This window comes from Pristiophorus japonicus, chromosome 9 (assembly GCF_044704955.1).
Source record: "Pristiophorus japonicus isolate sPriJap1 chromosome 9, sPriJap1.hap1, whole genome shotgun sequence".
Classification (NCBI taxonomy): domain Eukaryota; kingdom Metazoa; phylum Chordata; class Chondrichthyes; family Pristiophoridae; genus Pristiophorus; species Pristiophorus japonicus.
Genome location: NC_091985.1, coordinates 18,132,332 through 18,151,518, shown reverse-complemented (window position 1 = coordinate 18,151,518; position 19,187 = coordinate 18,132,332). Strand labels below are relative to the sequence as shown.

The 19,187-nt window shown below is 48.0% G+C and overlaps 1 protein-coding gene across 1 annotated transcript in view; it reads left to right on the top strand.

The window, feature by feature from the left end:
* The window catches only part of LOC139273861 (epithelial cell-transforming sequence 2 oncogene-like), a 72,214-nt gene that overhangs the window by 10,526 nt on the left and 42,501 nt on the right, over nt 1-19,187 (top strand). Inside the window, exons 4-9 of the mRNA XM_070890937.1 lie at nt 1,459-1,711; nt 3,513-3,659; nt 4,735-5,089; nt 7,768-7,882; nt 8,835-9,003; nt 14,862-14,990. Of these exons, the coding sequence (XP_070747038.1) occupies nt 1,459-1,711; nt 3,513-3,659; nt 4,735-5,089; nt 7,768-7,882; nt 8,835-9,003; nt 14,862-14,990 (1,168 nt within the window). The remainder of the gene's footprint in view (nt 1-1,458; nt 1,712-3,512; nt 3,660-4,734; nt 5,090-7,767; nt 7,883-8,834; nt 9,004-14,861; nt 14,991-19,187) is intronic.

Below are 19,187 nucleotides of genomic sequence, written 5' to 3'. Positions count from 1 at the left end.
AATGGGTTTGGAGGTTGTAGTCCAGTGATAGATGATCATATACCATATACATTGTGGCCCCAATCATGTTCTGATCCTAGAAATATCATCTGTGGGGTGCAACACGCTCTGTCTCTCATACACATAGGTACTGTCGCTCTTTCTTCCCCTCACACACTCTCTCAGTCTCTCACACTCTCTCCATCTGAAAACGTGCACTTTCTCACTCTCTCCTAATTCTTGTTTAACACGCTCCCTCTTGCCCTATTCTCTACCTCCGACTTTCACACTCGACATCTCCCAGGCTCTCACTTTCAATCTCACCCTCTCATTCTCTCTCTCATTCACTCTTTACCTCTTCCCCACTCACTCTCACTCTTTCTTCCCCATACTCTCACTTTCACAATTTCCCTCTCCCCCCGCCTTACTTTCACCCGCTCCCCTACACTGTCACTTTAACACTCATTTTCTTCCTCCCTCTCTCAGTCTTTGTCTCTTCTTCTTTCACACTTCCTCTTTTCACATTTACTTTCACACAGTTTCCCTTTTCTCCCACTATCCCTCTCCCTCACTTCCCCAAACTCTCTTCCACTCTCTCGATCTCTCTTCTCCAGTCTCTCACATTCTCCCTCTTCTCCAACCTCACTCTTTCTTTCTCTAATCCTGTGATTCTGATAACACATAATCCAGTCATCGTCAGAATCAATCGTTTGTATTGCCTGAGCTATGAATTATCATGCTTTACCAATTTTGGTTAAAAGAAAATGTAGATTGCTGAGTGTCAAAGTGTTTTGCAAAGATTTTCAATGAAACCATAAATCTAAAGGAGCATCTAACCTTACAGGGGACATCGCTGCGATCCTATCAGTCATCTATCCCTCATAGGGACGATTTCATGATTAAGTGCTCCCAACGGGAAACCTGGGGTCAAAGGCAGTGTGGGGTGGAGACTGTGCTCCCATATTGGCAAAGGGGGATTCGCAGATTCTTCACTTACATTTACTCTGTCAACAAGCATGGTCAGCATATATTATACGTAAGATAGATAGTGGTTATGTCACTAGACTAGTTATCCGGAGGCCTGGACTAATGATCCAGAGACGTGAGATCAAATCCCACCACGGCAGCTGGGGAATTTAAATTCCGTTTGTTAAATAAATTTGGAACAAAGAGCTAGTGTCAGTAATGGTCATCGTGGAACTACCGGATTGTCGTAAAAACCCATCTGGTTCACTAGTGTCCTTTAGGGAAGGAAATCTGCCGTCCTTACCCGGTCTGACCTATATGTGACTCCAGACCCACAGCAATGTGGTAATCTTTTAATTGCCCTCTGCGGTACAAGGCGGCAGCTCACCACCACCTTCTCGAGGATAATTAGGGATGGGCAATAAATGCCGGCCCTGCCAGTGACCCTCACATCCCATGAATGAATTAAAAAAAAACGTGATTCAATGTAAGTGTCTCATTGCTTTTCGACAGGACTGCCTGTGGATGCCCAAATGCGTTAAGCGTGGATGGTTTCTGCCGTACACACCACCAGACCACGAATACGGGGCTTGGAAACGCCACTACGTCGCTTGTGCGTGCAGCCTGGACTACCTCACGCCGATGGAAGCGGCCAATATCTACGGGGTCCTCGAAGAGCCCAAAGAGGTTGTGGAGGAGAGGGAGGACAGGTGGAAGGAAAGGTTGCTACGGAGACTGATCCAGGATAGCCTCGCACGACAGAAGAGTGAGCATAACTGGAGCGCATATTGTCAACATCTTCCCTCAATTGGCCCCTCTGATTTTCTCCCTTCCCCTCTTAAAATGTCGGCCGTGCCTCAGAGGGTAGCACCCTGACCTCTGAGTCAGAAGGTTGTGGGTTCAAGTCCCACTCCAGAGACTTGAGCACAAAAATCTCGGCTGACTCCAGTGCAGTGCTGAGGGAGTGCTGCACTGTCGGAGGTGCCGTCTTTCGGATGAGACGTTAAACCGAGGCCCCGTCTGCCCTCTCAGGTAGATGTAAAAGATCCCATGGCACTACTTCGAAGAAGAGCAGGGGAGTTATCCCCGGTGTCCTGGCCAATATTTATCCCTCGATCAACATCACAAAAACAGATGATCTGGGTCATTATCACATTACTGTTTGTGGGAGCTTGCTGTGCGCAATTCTAGCTGCCGCGTTTCCCACATTACAACAGTGACTACACTTCAAAAAAAGTACTTAATTGGCTGTAAAGCGCCTTGGGATATCCTGAGGTCGGGAAAGGCGCTATATAAGGTGGTGAATCATATTGGGGCTCAGTTCCTCCCGTATCTCACTCAAGCGGCCTTCTTCACGTCTGAGCCCAGACAGTGGGGGTGATTCTGACTAAGGGTAAAGCGAGCGATATTGGGTCAGTCCGCCCCGAGTACATCACTCCAAATTGAAGACAACGGAAATGAAAATGGGGAGAGGTGTGTAACGGGTGGGCTGATTTAATATTGCCCAAAGTCAGAATCGCCCCCTGTGTATGCTGGCAAACTATTTGGCCATGGTAGCCATCGCACCTTCGGACTAATCTGCCCTCAGCTGATACCCTTACACATGGACTTTCAGCAATGGTTCAGCGGGGAGCGATCAGTAGCCAGAATCCCGATAGACATTCCCCTCTCCGGGGCTTACTGCCGCTGCGGAAAGCTCAGTAGAGAAAGGAACAGAACCTGGGATTCCAGGCCGGGCGGGAAAGGAGCTGTAACAGGTCTCAATGTCCTCGGGGTCAAGGGAAGGGCAGGGTGCAACATTCTCCCGATCATTATGCTGGGGAGAGGTTCGAGCTTGGCTCTGATACCTCCCATGGTCGAACAGCTCTCTCTGACCATGGCTGACATTGCTAAATGTGCTGTGTGCATTTTTACTGTCGTAACTACACAGATTAATGCCTGCAGTACAGATCTATCCCAATATATTGCAAAATACTCTCCATGGATTGCTTTAAACAGTTGCAGTTTGTCTTATGATTTGAGGTGTCACACTGACCCTGTTCTGTGTGGCCTGTTTCTTTTAAGGTGCGGTCCCTTTAAATTTCTGCGCATGCGCGGTGTTTACATTGAAAAAGCCGGTGAGGGGCCTGCGCGGGACCTTGGGGACGGCTACGTGCAGCTTAGCGAGAACATTGACCCTGACCCTCTTGAACACGATATTTCTAACCTCCTCCAGCCCTACAACCCTCCGACAACTCTGGCCTCTTGCACAACTCCCCACCTTCTTCACCCCACCATCGGCAGCCGTGCCTTCAGCTGCCTGGGCCCCAAGCTCCCGCAACCTCTCTGCCTCTCTACCTCTCTCTCCCCCATAAAACCTGCCTCTTTGACCAAGCTCACGGTCACCTGTCCTAATGTCTCCTTGTGTGGCTCGGTGTTAAACATACGTCTGATTACATTCCTGTGAAGCGCCGTGGGACGTTTTACTATGTTAAAGGCGCTGTACAAATGCAAGTTGTTGTTGTTGTCATTACAGCACTTTATACCTCACGGCTTCTGATCCGTTATTGTATCCGTCAATCTTTCAGAGGAATTACTGAGGTCGCGACCCCCTTGGCTGAGTGGGAAATGGAATGCTCGCCGACACAATACAAGACTACACGTCGGCACATCCCAGACAAGCCCGGAGCAGTCCAGAATGAACAGCACATTACCGCGGCTAATGGTAATACCTGGTAACTTTAGAACGGGGCAATCCATTGTACCGTTGCCCTCTGAAGGAGGCAGTTACCATGTACGATTCCACCTTAAATAGAGGAGTTTTACCATCAAGAAACTTAGTTTAAAGATGGAGTCGCTGAAATTGGATCAGTAAATTGCACAGTTCATAAGAACATAAGAAATAGGAGCAGGAGTATACCATACGGCCCCTCGAGCCTGCTCCGCTATTTAATACAATCATGGCTGATCCGATCATGTACTCAGCTCCACTTCACTGCCCACTCCCCATAACCCTTTATTCCCTTATTGGTTAAGAAACTGTCTATTTCTGTCTTAAATTTATTCAATGTCCCAGCTTCCACAGCTCTCTGAGGCAGCGAATTCCACAGATTTACAACCCTCAGAGAAGAAATTCCTACTTATCTCATTTTTAAATGGGCGGCCCCTTATTCTAAGATCACGCCCTCTAGTTCTAGTCTCCCCTATCAGTGGAAACATCCTCTCTGCATCCACCTTGTCAAGCCCCCTCATAATCTTATATGTTTCGATAAGATCACCTCTCATTCTTCTGAATTCCAATGAGTAGAGGCCCAACCTACTCAACCTTTCCTCATAAATCAACCCCCTCATCTCTGGAATCAACCGAGTGAACCTTCTCTAAACAGCCTCCAAAGCAAGTGTATCGTTTCTTCCTACAGAATCTGGCGGTGTAGTGGTTACGTTACTGTAATCCAGAGGTCTAGACTAATAACCCAGGGACCGTGAATTCAAATCCCACCATGGGCAGTTTGAGAATTCGGTTCAAAAAATTCTGGAAATGAAAAGCTGGTGTCACAGAACAAGAGGCGACTTGAGGAAAAACCTTTATTCGCACCGAGTGGTTAGGATTTGGAATGCACTGCCTGATAGGGCGGTGGATATAGATTGAATAGTAGCCTTCAAACAGGAATTGGATAAATACTTGAAGGAGCAAAAATTGCAGGATATGGGGAAAAAGCGGGAGAGTGAGACTGACTGCATTGTTCTTCGAAAGAGCCGAATGGCCTCATTCTGTGCTGCACTATTCTATCATTCTGTGATTGCTAAAAGTGTCCATGAAGCTGTTGGATTGTCCTAAAAATCCAACTGGTTCACTGAGGTCCTTCAGGGAAGGAAACCTGCACATGTACACGTTCATGTACACGCACACCTGCCAATGCACGGGCTCACAGACACACATGGTCCAGCACTGGTTCTTCAACAGCAACATGTACATGGTCTACACGTGTGCCATTGTTGAACTTACTGAAACGTTCTCCTATCTTGATTTATTCCAGGATAAAAACGCCCAGTCGATTGTAACGCTCTCCCAGCTCCTGAGTGAAGAGAGCAAGTATTGGGCCTTGTGTAACCCAGCACTGGAGAAGCAGCGCGTGCTGGGATCACTGAGAGCGCTGTGCACCAGGTCAGTAGCAGAGCGCTGAGAACATAACAATTAAGAGCAGGAGTAGACCATTCGGCCCCTCGAGCCTGCTCCGCCATTCAATAAGATCATGGCTGATCTTCGACCTCAACTCCACTTTCCCGCCCGATCCCCATATCCCTTGATTTCCCTGGAGTCCAAAAATCTATCAATCTCAGCCTTGAATATACTCAACGACTGAGCATCCACAGACCTCTGGGGTAGAGAATTCCAAAGATTCACCACCCTCTGAGTGAAGAAATTTCTCCTTATCTCAGCCGATCCCTATCCTATGACCCCTGGTTCTAGACTCTCCAGCCAGGGGAAACAATCTCTCAGTGTCTACCCGGTCAATCCTCCTCAGAATCTTGTATGATTCAGTGAGATCACCTCTCATTCTTCTAAATTCCAGAGAGTATAGGCCCAGTCTACTCAATCTCTCCTCATAGGACAGAATGCGAGGGGATCTCATAGAAACATATAAAATTCTGACGGGATTGGACAGGTTAGATGCAGGAAGAATGTTCCCGATGTTGGGGAAGTCCAGAACCAGGGGTCATAGTCTAAGGATAAGGGGTAAGCCATTTAGGACTGAGATGAGGAGAAACTTCTTCACTCGGAGAATTGTGAACCTGTGGAATTCTCTACCGCAGAAAGTTGTTGAGGCCAGTTTGTTAGATATATTCAAAGGTGAGTTAGATGTGACCCTTATGGCTAAAGGGATCAAGGGGTATGGAGAGAAGGCATGAATGGGGTACTAAAGTTGCTTGATCAGCCATGATCATATTGAATGGTGGTGCAGGCTCGAAGGGCCGAATGGCCTACTCCTGCATCTATTTTCTATGTTTCTTTCCCAGGAAACAATTTAGTAAACCTTCGCTGCATCGCCTCTAAGGCAAGTATATCCTTCATCAGATTAGGAGACCAAAACTGTGCACAGTAGACCAAAACTGAGGAGGTTGACCGGATAGTTAAGTACTCTCTGGGCTGTCTTGTGACCCATTAAGGGTCTGGCAGTGTCACTATTGGTGTAGGCTGTAAGGGTGTGCTCGCTCTGTGTTACTGAGCAGCCTCCCACACTTGTGTGACAATGTCAACAATAGTGTGCCCTTGAGGAGCCAAGAACCACCTTAGGAGGATGGAGGGATAGGGAAACCTCACCTAGGAACTAAAGTCCCAATAAAAAGCTGGAGAAATAAAAAGATAAGGGAAAAAAGTGAATTTGGAAAATCTCAAACTATTCAGTGCCAGTCCCAATCACAGTACTGAAGCTTCACCCCTTTCACTGTCCTGATTGGGTTGACTTTTTTTTCCTTTGAGGGACACATTTCAACTCTTTATCTACAAAGTTCAAATTGACTTTCCGATGCTGGAGTGGATAAAACCCTAACTCGGGTAGCACCTAGCCACAAGGTCCTAAGTTTCAATTCCCACCTGTGCTGAATTATCTGATTTCTTCAGAAAATAGGAACAGGAGGAGGCCCTCGGGCCTGTTCCGCCATTCAATTAGATCATGGCAGATCTGTATCTTAACTCCACCCACCCGCTTTGGTTCCGTATCCCTTAATATCCTCGTCTGGCAAAAAATCTCTCAAACTCCGGTTTTAAATTTTCAATGGACTCAACTGCTTTTTGGGGAAGAGAGTTCCAGATTTCCAGCACCCTTTGAGTGAAGAAGTGCTTCCTGACGTCACCCCTGAACGGCCTGGTTCTAATTTTAAGGTGATGGCCCCTTGTTCTGGATTCCTCCCCACCAGAGGAAATAGTATCCCTCTATCTACTCTATCAACTCCTTTAATCATCTTAAACATTTCGATTCGGTCACCCCTTAATCTTCTATACCCGAGGGAATGCAAGCCTTGTCTATGCAAACTGTCCTCATAATTTAACTCTTTTAGCCCCGGTATCATTCTGGTGAATCTGTGCTGTGCCCCTCCAAGGCCCCGATATCTTTCCTGAGGTGCGTTGCGCACAACTGAATGCAGTATTCCCAGGCGATGTTCCCTCTAATTTGTTTCCGGGGATGTGGCCCATTCACATTTCCGCGCGTGTGTAGTTTTTCTATTGTGAAGCCGGCAACTGGTCTGTACGGGACCTCCAGAACAGTGTGACCAACACACCCCTTCCCCCACCCCCTCACTGCCAGCATTACAGAGTCATTCAGGCGAGACTGTAACCATACCTCCCAGGAACCGTGCTGGAACCTGTTGTAGAGACAAGTGGGGCTGCTCCTTGATTTCTGGCTGCACTTCAGTCCCACACTCCTGATCTTTGGGCACCTGGTGCGGAGGGGAGCGGGCAGGTCGGAAGGCCTCCTCGTTCGACTGTTCCTGGGCCTGGCCAAGATGGCCGTTAACTGGTCCAGGCAGCGGGCGGTCGAGGGGGTCGTTCAGCCAGACTGCCTGCCTCTCTTCCACAGTTAGGTTCGCGCCGGGGTGTCCCTGGAGATGGAGCACGCGGTGTCCACCGGTACGCTCGCGGCCTTCCGCGAGAGGTGGGCGCCGGAGGGACTGGAGTGCGTCGTCACCCCCGGCAACCAAATTTTAATTTGATTTTTAAGTTTCCGTTAAAATTTTATTTGGAAGTTTGTGGGTTCTGGTGGCCTTGCCAAAAGGGGGCGCTTGATTTTAATGTTCTACTTAAAGTAGTTGTAAAGTCAAGTGTTTCTCTATCAATTGCAGGAAGAATCTCGCTGGAGGTGGGGCCTATCCTGCATTTCCTCGCGGCAAGGCGGTGAATGACAGCTCTGACAAGCTGCGTGTTGTCCTCATATCATCCAGGGTTCCGGCCTGGGAGGTATGGCTACAGTCTCGCCTGCATTTCTCTGTAACGCTGGCTGTGGTGAGCGAGGTGCGAGGGGGGTGTGTGTTGGTGAATGGAGATTCCAGGATATCCACCAATGGGTTTTTGAATGTAGTTAAATGTTCCCGAGATCTTGATCGGGGGTGTGGGGGATGGGGCGGGGGGGGGGGGGGGGCGGGGTGGTGGGAAGGTGGGGGGGAGCGGGTGATAGTCATGTCAGGATCTCAGCCAATCCAAAAGAGCAGAGACATCGGGATAAAGAAAGCATTTCAAATCCAAACATTTATATCGCGCCTTTCAAGGTCCCGGGCATCCCAAAGCGCTTTACAGCCAATGAAGTACTTTTTGAAGTGCGGTCATTGTTGTAATGTAGGAAACGCGGCAGCTAACATGCGCTCAGCAAGCTCCCACAAACAGTTACGTTGATTGAGGGATAAATATTGGCCAGGACACTGGGGAGAACTCCCCTGCTCTTCTTCGAAATAGTGCCGTGGGATCTTTTACACCCACCTGAGAGAGCAGACAGGGCCTCGGTTTAACGTCTCATCCGAAAGACGGCACCTCCAACAGTTCAGCGCTCCCTCAGTACTACGAGTGTCTAAAAAAAGAACGAACTTGCATTTATATTCGTGCCTTTCACGACCTCTAGACGTCCCAAAGCACTTTACAGCCAATGAAGTGTAGTCACTGTAGTAATGTAGGAAAGCCTAGATTTATGTGCTCAAGTTCCTGGAGTGGTGCTTGAACCCACGACCTTCTGACTCAGAGGTCAGAGGTGCAATTTCAAAAAAAATAAATCTCGGGGTGTTTGAGTATCCTGAACACTCCGCAACCCCTCAACCCCGCCCCGCCCGCTCCTCGGAAATGCATTTCCCAAATGGTGCAGGAAGGGGAGGGACGGAGCTATTCTCACGTGAAGGAGACTTGAGGCTTGTTTTTCCTACAGATGGTCCTGGACTGTGTGAAGATTGGCGTGATCCCTGTGGTATATGAGCACAGCGGTACGACGCTGGACAGTCTGCTGAACCGACTGGAGAAGGTTCTGAGAGGCCAGAGAGCGAAGAGCATCGGGATAGTCGCTGAGGGCGACTCGAGCGAGGTGGACTTGGTCCAAGGCAAGTGGGGCGGGCGGCCGTTTGGGTGCCGAGATGCGAATGACCGAACTAGGGATGATATCGCCAGCCAGGGACACAGGACCTGTTCCGGTTGACCCTGTGCAGGGGGCAGGGTGGGAGGGGAGGGGGGGGGGGGGTTGGCAGTGACCTCCGGGAGGGCCCCTCCCATTGGTGAACCTGCCAGGCAGGTGGGGGTCTCTGGGCTCTGCTGGAGGATTGGCGATCCGATCATCGTTGAGCCTACCCCAAGAGTTGACTGTGCACGGAGGGATGGTTAGGGATCACCCTGGAGTCGCCAGGAATGAAAGCTCAATCTCCCGGGCACTGCTGCGAGCAACACCCGGGATGAAACATCTCAGGATGCATTCTCCCCACTGCCGCCTGTGTCTTGCGATGTAGGGAAGAAAGAAGAACTTGCATCTATATAGCGCCTTTCATGACCTCAGCACGTCCCAAAATACTTTTTGAAGCGTAGTCACTGTTGTAATATAGAAAATGCAATATCCTAATTTGCGCACAGCAAGCTCCCACAAACAGCAATGTGTTAATGATCAGATAATATGTTTTACTGATGTTGATTGAGGGATAAATATTGGCCAGGACACCGGGGATAATTCCCCTGCTCTTCTTCGAAACAGTGCCAAGGGATCTTTAATATCCACCTGAGGGAGCAGACGGGGCCTCGGTTTAACGTCTCTTCTAAAGTGACAGCACTCCGTCAGCACTCCACTGGAGTGTCAGCCTGAATTTTGTGCTCTGGAGTGGGACTTGAACCCACGACCTCTGACGCAGAGGCAGGCATGCTACCCACTGAGCCACGATAGTCAGTAAGTGGAACAGGGATGAAACAAAAAATTCAATTTCTTTGAACACGTTCGTTTACAGTTAGTTGTTAGATGTAAAATTATCGGAGACTGGGGGGATCAAAAGGCTGTTTAACTGGGCGGGGCGGTTAGAGACAGGAGGCCTTGTGGTGAAAGCTCCAGGAATGCACCCAACCAGAGTTGGCAACCTTACAGAGGTCCCAATCTAGCAAGGGATTATCTGCCCTCAATCTCTGATGCCGTCAGTTGTCTGAACAGCAGACCGCTCACAGCATAACAAACAACTTGCATTTATATAGCGCCTATAAGAACATAAGAAATAGGAGCAGGAGCAGGCCATACAGTTCCTCGTGCCTGCTCCGCCATTCAATAAGATCATGGCTGACCTTTGACCTCAACTCCACTTTCCCGCCCGATCCCCATATCCCTTGATTTCCCCAAGGGTCCAAAATGTAACTTGGTAAAATATCCCAAGGGTCTTCACAGGAGCGCTGGCAAACTAAATTTGACATCGAAAGAAAAGACTTGGATTTGTATAGCGCCTTTCACGACCACCGGTCGTCTCAAAGAGCTTTACAGCCAATGAAGTACTTTTGAAGTGTAGTCACTGTTGAGTCATCCTCGACTCCGAGGGAATGCTTAAGAAGGAGAAGAATGTGGGACAATCTGCACACAGTAAGTTCCCAGCAACAGCACTGTGATAATGAGCAGGTAATCTGTTTTTTTGTTATGTTGAATGAGGAATAACTATTGGCCAGGATAAGGAGATAATAGGACAGGAAAGTGTCTTAAAGGAGGAGAGAGAGGTGGCGAGGCGGAATGGTTAAGGGAGGGAATTCCAGAGCCTAGGACCGGGGCAGCCGAAGGCACAGCCACCGATGGTGGAGCGATGGAAACCGGGGATGAGCCAGAGGCCAGAATTAGAGAAGTGCAGCATCCACACCAAAGAGCTCACCTGATGAAGGAATAACTGCTGCCAACTGAACCCTTACAGAGTAAATGTGCACAAATCATCCCTTTATTGAGAACCCGCTGAGTTTTGCGGTTTGGCACTGCCGACGGGAGAGTGACTCGAGTCAGAGTTCCACAATGTCGGATCCTGAGGCACGTTTGGTGCCATTAAAGGTCCCAGTTTTTTTTTTTTTTAAATTCTTAGCCAATCGTTCCAATTCTTTGTCAAATCACAAACGCCAGAGGTCACCTTGCACACGCCAAGGATCACTCTGTGCCAATGCTCTTAGCCAAAAGGCCTAGAGCCACTGCACCGTTCCTGGAAGTACTGCAATACCAGGTTCGTGCCATGGAGGTGGATGGGTCAGGTCCCCCACACACCTCCGTGGAGGTGGATGGGTCAAGCTACCCCACCCACCTCCTCAAAGGTCCCAGTCTCCACACACAGCCTGGCACAACAGCAGCACTCTCGTGCCAGCTGCCACCTCTGCCCCCTCAGCACGGTTCCGGAACCTTCCTGGCCAGTGTGGCTCAGTCCCACCCGAGGCAGGAGCCTCGAATTAATTAGCCACAATCTTTGTTGAATGCGGGTGCTGCTGTCCAATCACAGCCTGATCCTGTTTGACATTAGGAACAGGAACAGGCCATTGAGCCCCTCGAGCCTGTTCAGCCATTCAATGAGACCAGGGCTGTTCTGCACCTCAACTCCATTTACCTGCCTTTGCTCCGTAACCCTCGACACCCTTACCCAACAAAAATTTAACGATCTTGAAAATTTACAACTGACCCAAAATCTACCGCCTTTTGGGGGAGCAAGTCCCAGATTTCCACTCCCATTGCAGCCTGTGTTTACGGACTATGGCCTAAAAATTCAGGCGCACCTATCTTTGGGCGGCTTACCCGCAGAACGCTAACAAATGGGGAAGTCCGAAGAGCTCGGGATTTGGGGCCTCGGAACTCATCATACTGTAGGTGGCACTGCGAGAGGAGGCCGCACAGGTTACTGCTCCAATTCCCAGGCAAGTGATTGGGGGTCTGGAGGAGGAATGGGGTACGGTGGGGGATCAGGGAGGAAGATCGCAGGCCTTGAGAGAGAGAGAGAGAGAGAGAGAGAGAGAGCTGTTGGGGGGTCGGGAATGCTGTCATAGAATCATAGAAGTTTACAGCACGGAAGGAGGCCATTTCGGCCCATCGTGTCCGTGCCAGCCAACAAGAGGACCCGCCCTCCTGTATGGTTCAGAGATGTGGACCATATACAGTAGACACCTCAAATTGCTGGAGAAATACCAACAATGTCTCCGCAAGATTCTACAAATCCCCTGGGAGGACAGACGCACGAACGTTAGCGTCCTCGATCAGGCCAACATCCCCAGCATCGAAGCACTGACCACACTCGACCAGCTCCGTTGGGCGAGCCACATTGTTCGCATTCCTGACACAAGACTCCCAAAGCAAGCGCTCTACTCGGAACTCCTACACGGCAAGCGAGCCCCAGGTGGGCAGAGGAAATGTTTCAAGGACACCCTCAAAGCCTTCCCGATAAAGTGCAACATCCCCACCGACACCTGGGAGTCCCTGGCCAAAGACCGCCCTAAGTGGAGGAAGAGCATCTGGGAGGGCACTGAGCACCTCGGGTCTCGTCGCCGAGAGCTTGCAGAAAACAAGCGCAGGCAGCAGAAGGAGCGTGCGGCAAACCAGACTCCCCAACCACCCTTTCCTTCAATGACTGTCTGCCCCACCTGTGACAGAGACTGTAATTCCAGTATTGGACTGTTCAGTCACCTGAGAACTCACTTTTCGAGTGGAAGCAAGTCTTCCTCGATTTTGAGGGGATGATAATGATGATGATGATGATCCAGCCTAATCCCACGTTCCAGCTCTAGGTCCATAACCCTGCAGGTTACGGCACTTCAAGTGCGCATCTAAGTACTTTTTAAATGTGGTGAGGGTTTCTGCCTCTACCACCCTCTCAGGCAGCGAGTTCCAGACCCCCACAACCCTCTGCGTGAATAAATTTCCCCTCAAATCACCTCTAAACCTTCTACCAGTTACTTTAAATTTTTCCCCCTTGGTTATTGACTCCTCTGCTAAGGGAAATAGGCCCTTTCTATCCACTATATCTCGGCCAGTCTGCCATGTGGGACCTTATCAAAAGCTTTGCTAAAATCCATACACACTACATCATATCTACTGCCCTCATCCTCCTCGAAAAATTCAATCAAGTTCGACCTTCCCTTAACAAACCAGTGCTGACTATCCCTGATTAAACCGTGGCTTTCTAAATATCCTGTCCTTCAGGATTGTTTCCAATAATTTTCCCACTGCTGAGGTTAGGCTGACTGGCCTATAATTACTCGGTCTATCTCTTTCTCCCTTCTTAAACAAAGTACCACATTAGCAGTCCTCCAGTCCTCTGGCACCACACCTGAAGCCAGAGAGGATTGGAAAATGATGGTCAAAGCCTCTGCTATTTCCTCTTTTGCTTCACTTAACAGCCTGGGATACATTTCATCCGGGCCTGGGGACTTATCCACTTTCAAAGCTGCTAAACCCTTTAATATCTCCTCTCTCACTATGTTTATTTCATCTAATATTTCACACTCCTCCTCCTCGTTGCAGTGTCTGCATCGCCCCTCTCTTTTGTGAAAACAGACGCAAAGTATTCATTAAGAACCATACCCACATCTTCTGCCTCCACACACAGATTACCCTCATGATCTCTAATAGTCCCTACCCTTTCTTTAGTTATCCTCTTGCTCTCAATATATTTATAAAACATTTTTGCGTTTCCTTGATTTTACTTGCCAAGAATTTTCATGCTCTCTCTTTGCTTTCCAAATATACCTTTTAACTTCACCCCTGGACTTTCTGCACGCCGAGAGATTCTGCAGTATTTAGCCCTCAGTATGTGTCATAAGCGTCCCTTTTTTTCTTTATCCCTAGACATCCAGAAGGCTCTAGGTTTGTTAGTCCCACCCTTTTTCTTTAAGGGCACATGTTTGGCCTGAACCCTCCAGATCTCCTCCTTGAATGTCTCCCACTGCTCTAACAGTGATTTACCTTCAAGTAGCTGTTTCCACTCCACTATGGCCAAATCACCTCTCAGTTTAGCAAAATTGGCTTTTCCCCAGTTTAGAACTTTTATTCCTGGTCTATCCTTGTCCTTTTCCATAACTACCTTAAATCTAACTGAATTATGGTCACTAGCATCTAAATGCTCTCCCACTGATACCCCTCCCTTTTTACCTCCCTCTCAATCCCATCCAAAGATCCTGTAACCAGAAATATTGAGCTGCCATACCTGCCCCTCTTTTTGCCATGTCTCTGTAATAGCTATAATATCATACTGTTGGGGGTGGTGGGGGCTAGTAGGTTGGAATCCGGGGCCGGGGGGTGGGGGGGGGGGGAGATTGGCAAGGGGCCAGGAGGTCCAGGAGTGAGGTCGAAGAACTTGGGACCGGGAATGGCGATGATTATGTTAAATAATTACCTTCTTTTACTTGCATGGTGTTTAATGTTGGTTTTCCCGGAGCCAATCAGCACTGGCTGCCTCAGGGCAAACCCAAGTTGCAGCAGGGCCCAGAAACAGGCGTTAGGCCTCAAGTGCAAATAGACTAATGTCTTCTTCAGATGTGGGTAAAGGACGCTTCTTGTTCGTCCTTTACCAAGATGGCGACAGGTGCGATTCGCGGCAGAAGTGTGTTCATGCGCATCGGACGCTATTTTCTTCCCCACACAATGCGCATGCGCAAGGCTGCAATCATTGATTTGGGGGAAAGAGCTCGACAAAAGCAACTATGTGTTTGCTTAACCTCCCCCATAGCGACACGGGTACAACCTCGAAGATAATAAATTATGAGCAGCAAGTACTTAAATCCCCAAATTTCTTTTATTTCAGCTGCAGAATAAGAGAAATTGAAACATCTTGCAGTGAAATTGCTCCAGTCAGTAAACTTACTGGGGAAATAAATCAGCAAAACAGGAAACCGTTTACTGTACTTACGTGGGAATTTTTGCAGCTATTTCCTGACGGGAGGAGGTTCTCGCATTAATCTCTCCCCTTTTTTCCCCTCCTTGTTCCAGGCTGTAAAATCAGTTCAAGGAATCTTCCGGAGGCCAAGATAAGAGGATTCTGGGAGAATCTGGGCGGCTGCGCACTACCGCAGGAAGATGGCGGCCACATCGATATCTTCGTTCCGTTGGCCGCGTCGGGTTAGTTTTAGTGCTTTGAGAGTGTGGAGTTGCCCAACCAATGCTGAAGTCATCCAGTCGGGACCAGTACCAACTGGTCTGGGCCATGATATTGTTGTCGAAGTTTCTTTCTCCTTTGTCAGCCGTGGCTCAGTGGGTAGCTCACTCGCCTCGGAGTCAGAAGGTTGTGGGTTCAAGTCCCACTCCAGGGTCTTAAGCACAAAAAATCTAAGCTACCACTCCTGTGCAGTGCTGAGTGAGTGCTGTACTGTCAGAGGTGCCCTCTTTCGTATGAGACATTAAACCGAGGCTCCATCTGCTCTCTCAAGTGGACGTTATAGATCCCACTATTTCGAAGAGCAGGGGAGTTATCTCTGGTGTCCTGACCAATATTTATCCCTCAATCAACATAACAGATTATCTGGTCATTATCACATTGTTGTTTGTGGGAGCTTGCTGTGCGCATGTTGTCTGCCGCGATTCCCAAATTGCAACAGTGACTCCAAAAGTACTTCATTGGTGATTTGAGATGTCCGGGTGGTCGTGAAAGGCGCTATATTAACGCGTCTTTCTTCTTTCTTTCATTTTATCGTGTTCCCCCTCTCTGTGCACACAGGTTTCCTTGTCAGAGGCGAGCTGCAGATCTCTTCCTCGGCCTGAGGCCTATTTTAGGATCTAGTTTGCGGGGTGAGGAAATTTCAAGAATGCAAACCCATACCCCAAAAGCCTGCTTCTTAAAACAGAAGCCGAGGGGTTATTTTGGGCAGTTTTCTCTCCCCTGGAAAACATCGACTATGATTCTATGATTTATGTTGTAGTGCTGAAAATCAAATTGATCCAGTCAGTCTGTTATTATCAAAGTGTTCGGACTAGTGGTTAAAGATCCCTCGGCACCATCTGACAGAGAGTAGTGACTTCTTCCAGTATCCTGCTCATAAATGGAGAAACTGTGGCTGGAGGGTCGGTAACTGGAGGGCACAGATTTAAGGTGATTGTCAAAAGGACTAGAGGCAACATGAGGAAAGAAAAAATTATGCAACGAGTGGTTAGGATTTGGAATGCACTGCTCGATAGGGTAGTGGATACAGATTCAATAGTAGTCTTCAAAAGAGAATTGGATAAATACTTGAAGGAGAAAAAAGGGATATGGGGAAAGAGCAGGGGGAGTGGGACTAACTGGATTGCTTTTCGAAAGAGCCGGGACAGCTTCGATGGGCCGAATGGCCTCCTTCTGTGCTGTACTATTCAATGATTCCTGAACTGCAGATCTCGGAATCTCTGGCCATTCTCTAATCTGCATTTCTTCCCACTCCCGCCTGTGTCTTGTGATGTAAAGAAGAAAGAGCTTGCATTTATATAGCGCCTTTCATGACCTCAGGATGTCCCAAAGCACTTTACAGCCAATGAAGTACTTTTTGAAGTGCAGTCACTGTTGTAAAGCAGGAAACATGGGATCCAATTTGCACACAGCAAGCTCCCACAAACAGCAATGAGATAATGACCAGTGTTGCGTGTTTTAAAGATGTTGGTTCAGGGATAAATATTGGCCAGGACACCAGGGATAACTCCCCTGCTCTTTTTCAAAATAGTGCCATGGGATCATTTAACGTCTCATCCGAAAGACGACATCTCCCACAGTGCAGCACCCCGTCAGTACTGCACTGGGAGTGTCAGCCTGAATTTTGTATTCTGGAGTGGGACTTGAACCCACAACCTTCTGACTCAGAGGCAGAAGTGCTACCCACTGAGCCACGGCAGTCAGTAAATGGGCCAGAGCTGAATTTTCATCAGCAGCAATGGGTTTACAGTTGCGTTACACATAGCACACAGAGGAAATCTTCCTCCACAATCAGTTCAGATGAGGATGTCCCTTTGGTCCAGTTAGTTCCAAAATATCAACATAGAAACATAGAAAATAGGTGCAAGAGTAGGCCATTCGGCCCTTCGAGCCTGCACCACCATTCAATAAGATCATGGCTAATCATTCCCTCAGTACCCCTTTACTGCTTTCTCTCCATACCTCTTGATCCCCTTAGCTGTAAGGGCCATATCTAACTCCCTCTTGAATATATCCAATGAACTGGCATCAACAACTCTCTGCGGCAGGGAATTCCACAGGTTAACAACTCTCTGAGTGAAGAAGTTTCTCCTCATCACATTCCTAAATGGCTTACCCCTTATCCTAAGACTATGTACCCTGGTTCTGGACCTCCCCAATATTGGGAACATTCTTCCCGCATCTAACCTGTCCAGTCCCGTCAGAATCTTATACGTTTCTATGACATCCCCTCTCATCCTTCTAAACTCCAGTGAATAAAGGCCCAGTTGATCCAGTCTCTCCTCATATGGTAGTCCAGCCATCCCTGGAATTAGTCTGGTGAACTTTCACTGCACTCCCTCCTCAGATTAGGAGACCAAAACTGAACACAATATTCCAGGTGAGGCCTCACCAAGGCCCTGTACAACTGCAGTAAGACCTCCCTGCTCCTATACTCAAATCCCCTAGCTATGAAGGCCAACATACCATTTGCCTTCTTCACCGCCTGCTGTACCTGCATGCCAACCTTCAATGACTGATGATCCATGACACCCAGGTCTCGTTGCACCTCCCCTTTTTCGAATCTGCCGCCAGTCAGATAATATTCTGCCTTCGCGTTTTTGCCCCCAAAATGGATAACCTCACATTTATCCACATTATACTGCATTTGCCATGCATTTGCCCACTCACCTAACCTGTCCAAGTCACCCTGCAGCCTCTTAGCATCCCCCTCACAACTCATACCGCCACCCAGTTTAGTGTCATCTGCAAACTTGGAGATATTACACTCAATTCCTTCATCCAAATCATTAATGTATATTGTAAAGTGCTGGGGTCCCAGCACTGAGCCCTGCGGCACTCCACTAGTCACTGCCTGCCATTCTGAAAAGGACCCGTTTATCCCGACTCTCTGCTTCCTGTCTGCCAACCAGTTCTCTATCCACATCAGTACATTACCCCCAATACCAGGCGCTTCGACTTTGCACACCAATCTCTTGTGTGGGACCACAAGGTGATAGGAAGGGACAATAAGTATGAATATAAAGGGGCTGCAGGAGGGGTCAAACCTAAAAAGCATGGTTTAAAAACTAGTATTAAAACACTCTACCTAAACGCAGCATTCGAAATAAAGTAAATGAGTTGACGGCACAAATCATTACAAATGGGTATGATTTGGTGGTGATTACAGAAACGTGGTTGCAGGGTGGCCAAGACTGGGAATTAAACATACAGGGGTATCTGACAATTCGGAAAGATAGTCAAGAAGGGAAAGGAGGTGGGGTAGCTCTGTTAATAAAGGATGATATCAGGGCAGTTGTGAGAGGCGATATTGGCTCTAATGAACAAAATGTTGAATCATTGTGGGTGGAGATTAGAGATAGTAAGGGGAAAAAGTCACTGGTGGGCGTAGTTTATAGGCCCCCAAATAATAACTTCACGGTGGGGTGAGCAATAATCAAGGGAATAATGGAGGCATGTGAAAAAGGAACGGCAGTAATCATGGGGGATTTTAACCTACATATCGATTGGTCAAATCAAATTGCACGGGGTAGCCTTGAGGAGGAATTCATAGAATGCATACGGGATTGTTTCTTAGAATAGTATGTTACAGAACCTACAAGGGAGCAAGCTATCTTAGATCTGGTCCTGTGTAATGAGACAGGAATAATAAACAATCTCCTAGTAAAAGATCCTCTCGGAATGAGTGATCACAGTATGGTTGAATTTGTAATACAGATTGAGGGTGAGGAAGTAGTGTATCAAACGAGCGTACTATGCTTAAACAAAGGGGACTATAGTGGAATGAGGGCAGAGTTGGCTAAAGTAGACTGGGAACACAGACTAAATGGTGGCACAATTGAGGAACAGTGGAGGACTTTTAAGGAGCTCTTTCATAGTGCTCAACAAAAATATATTCCAGTGAAAAAGAAGGGCGGTAAGAGAAGGGATAACCAGCCGTGGATAACCAAGGAAATAAAGGAGAGTATCAAATTAAAAACCAATGCGTATAAGGTGGCCAAGGTTAGTGGGAAACTAGAAGATTGGGAAAATTTTAAATGACAGCAAAGAATCACTAAGAAAGCAATAAAGAAAGGAAAGATAGATTACGAAAGTAAACTTGCGCAAAACAAAAACAGATAGTAAAAGTTTTTACCGATATATAAAACAGAAAAGAGTGA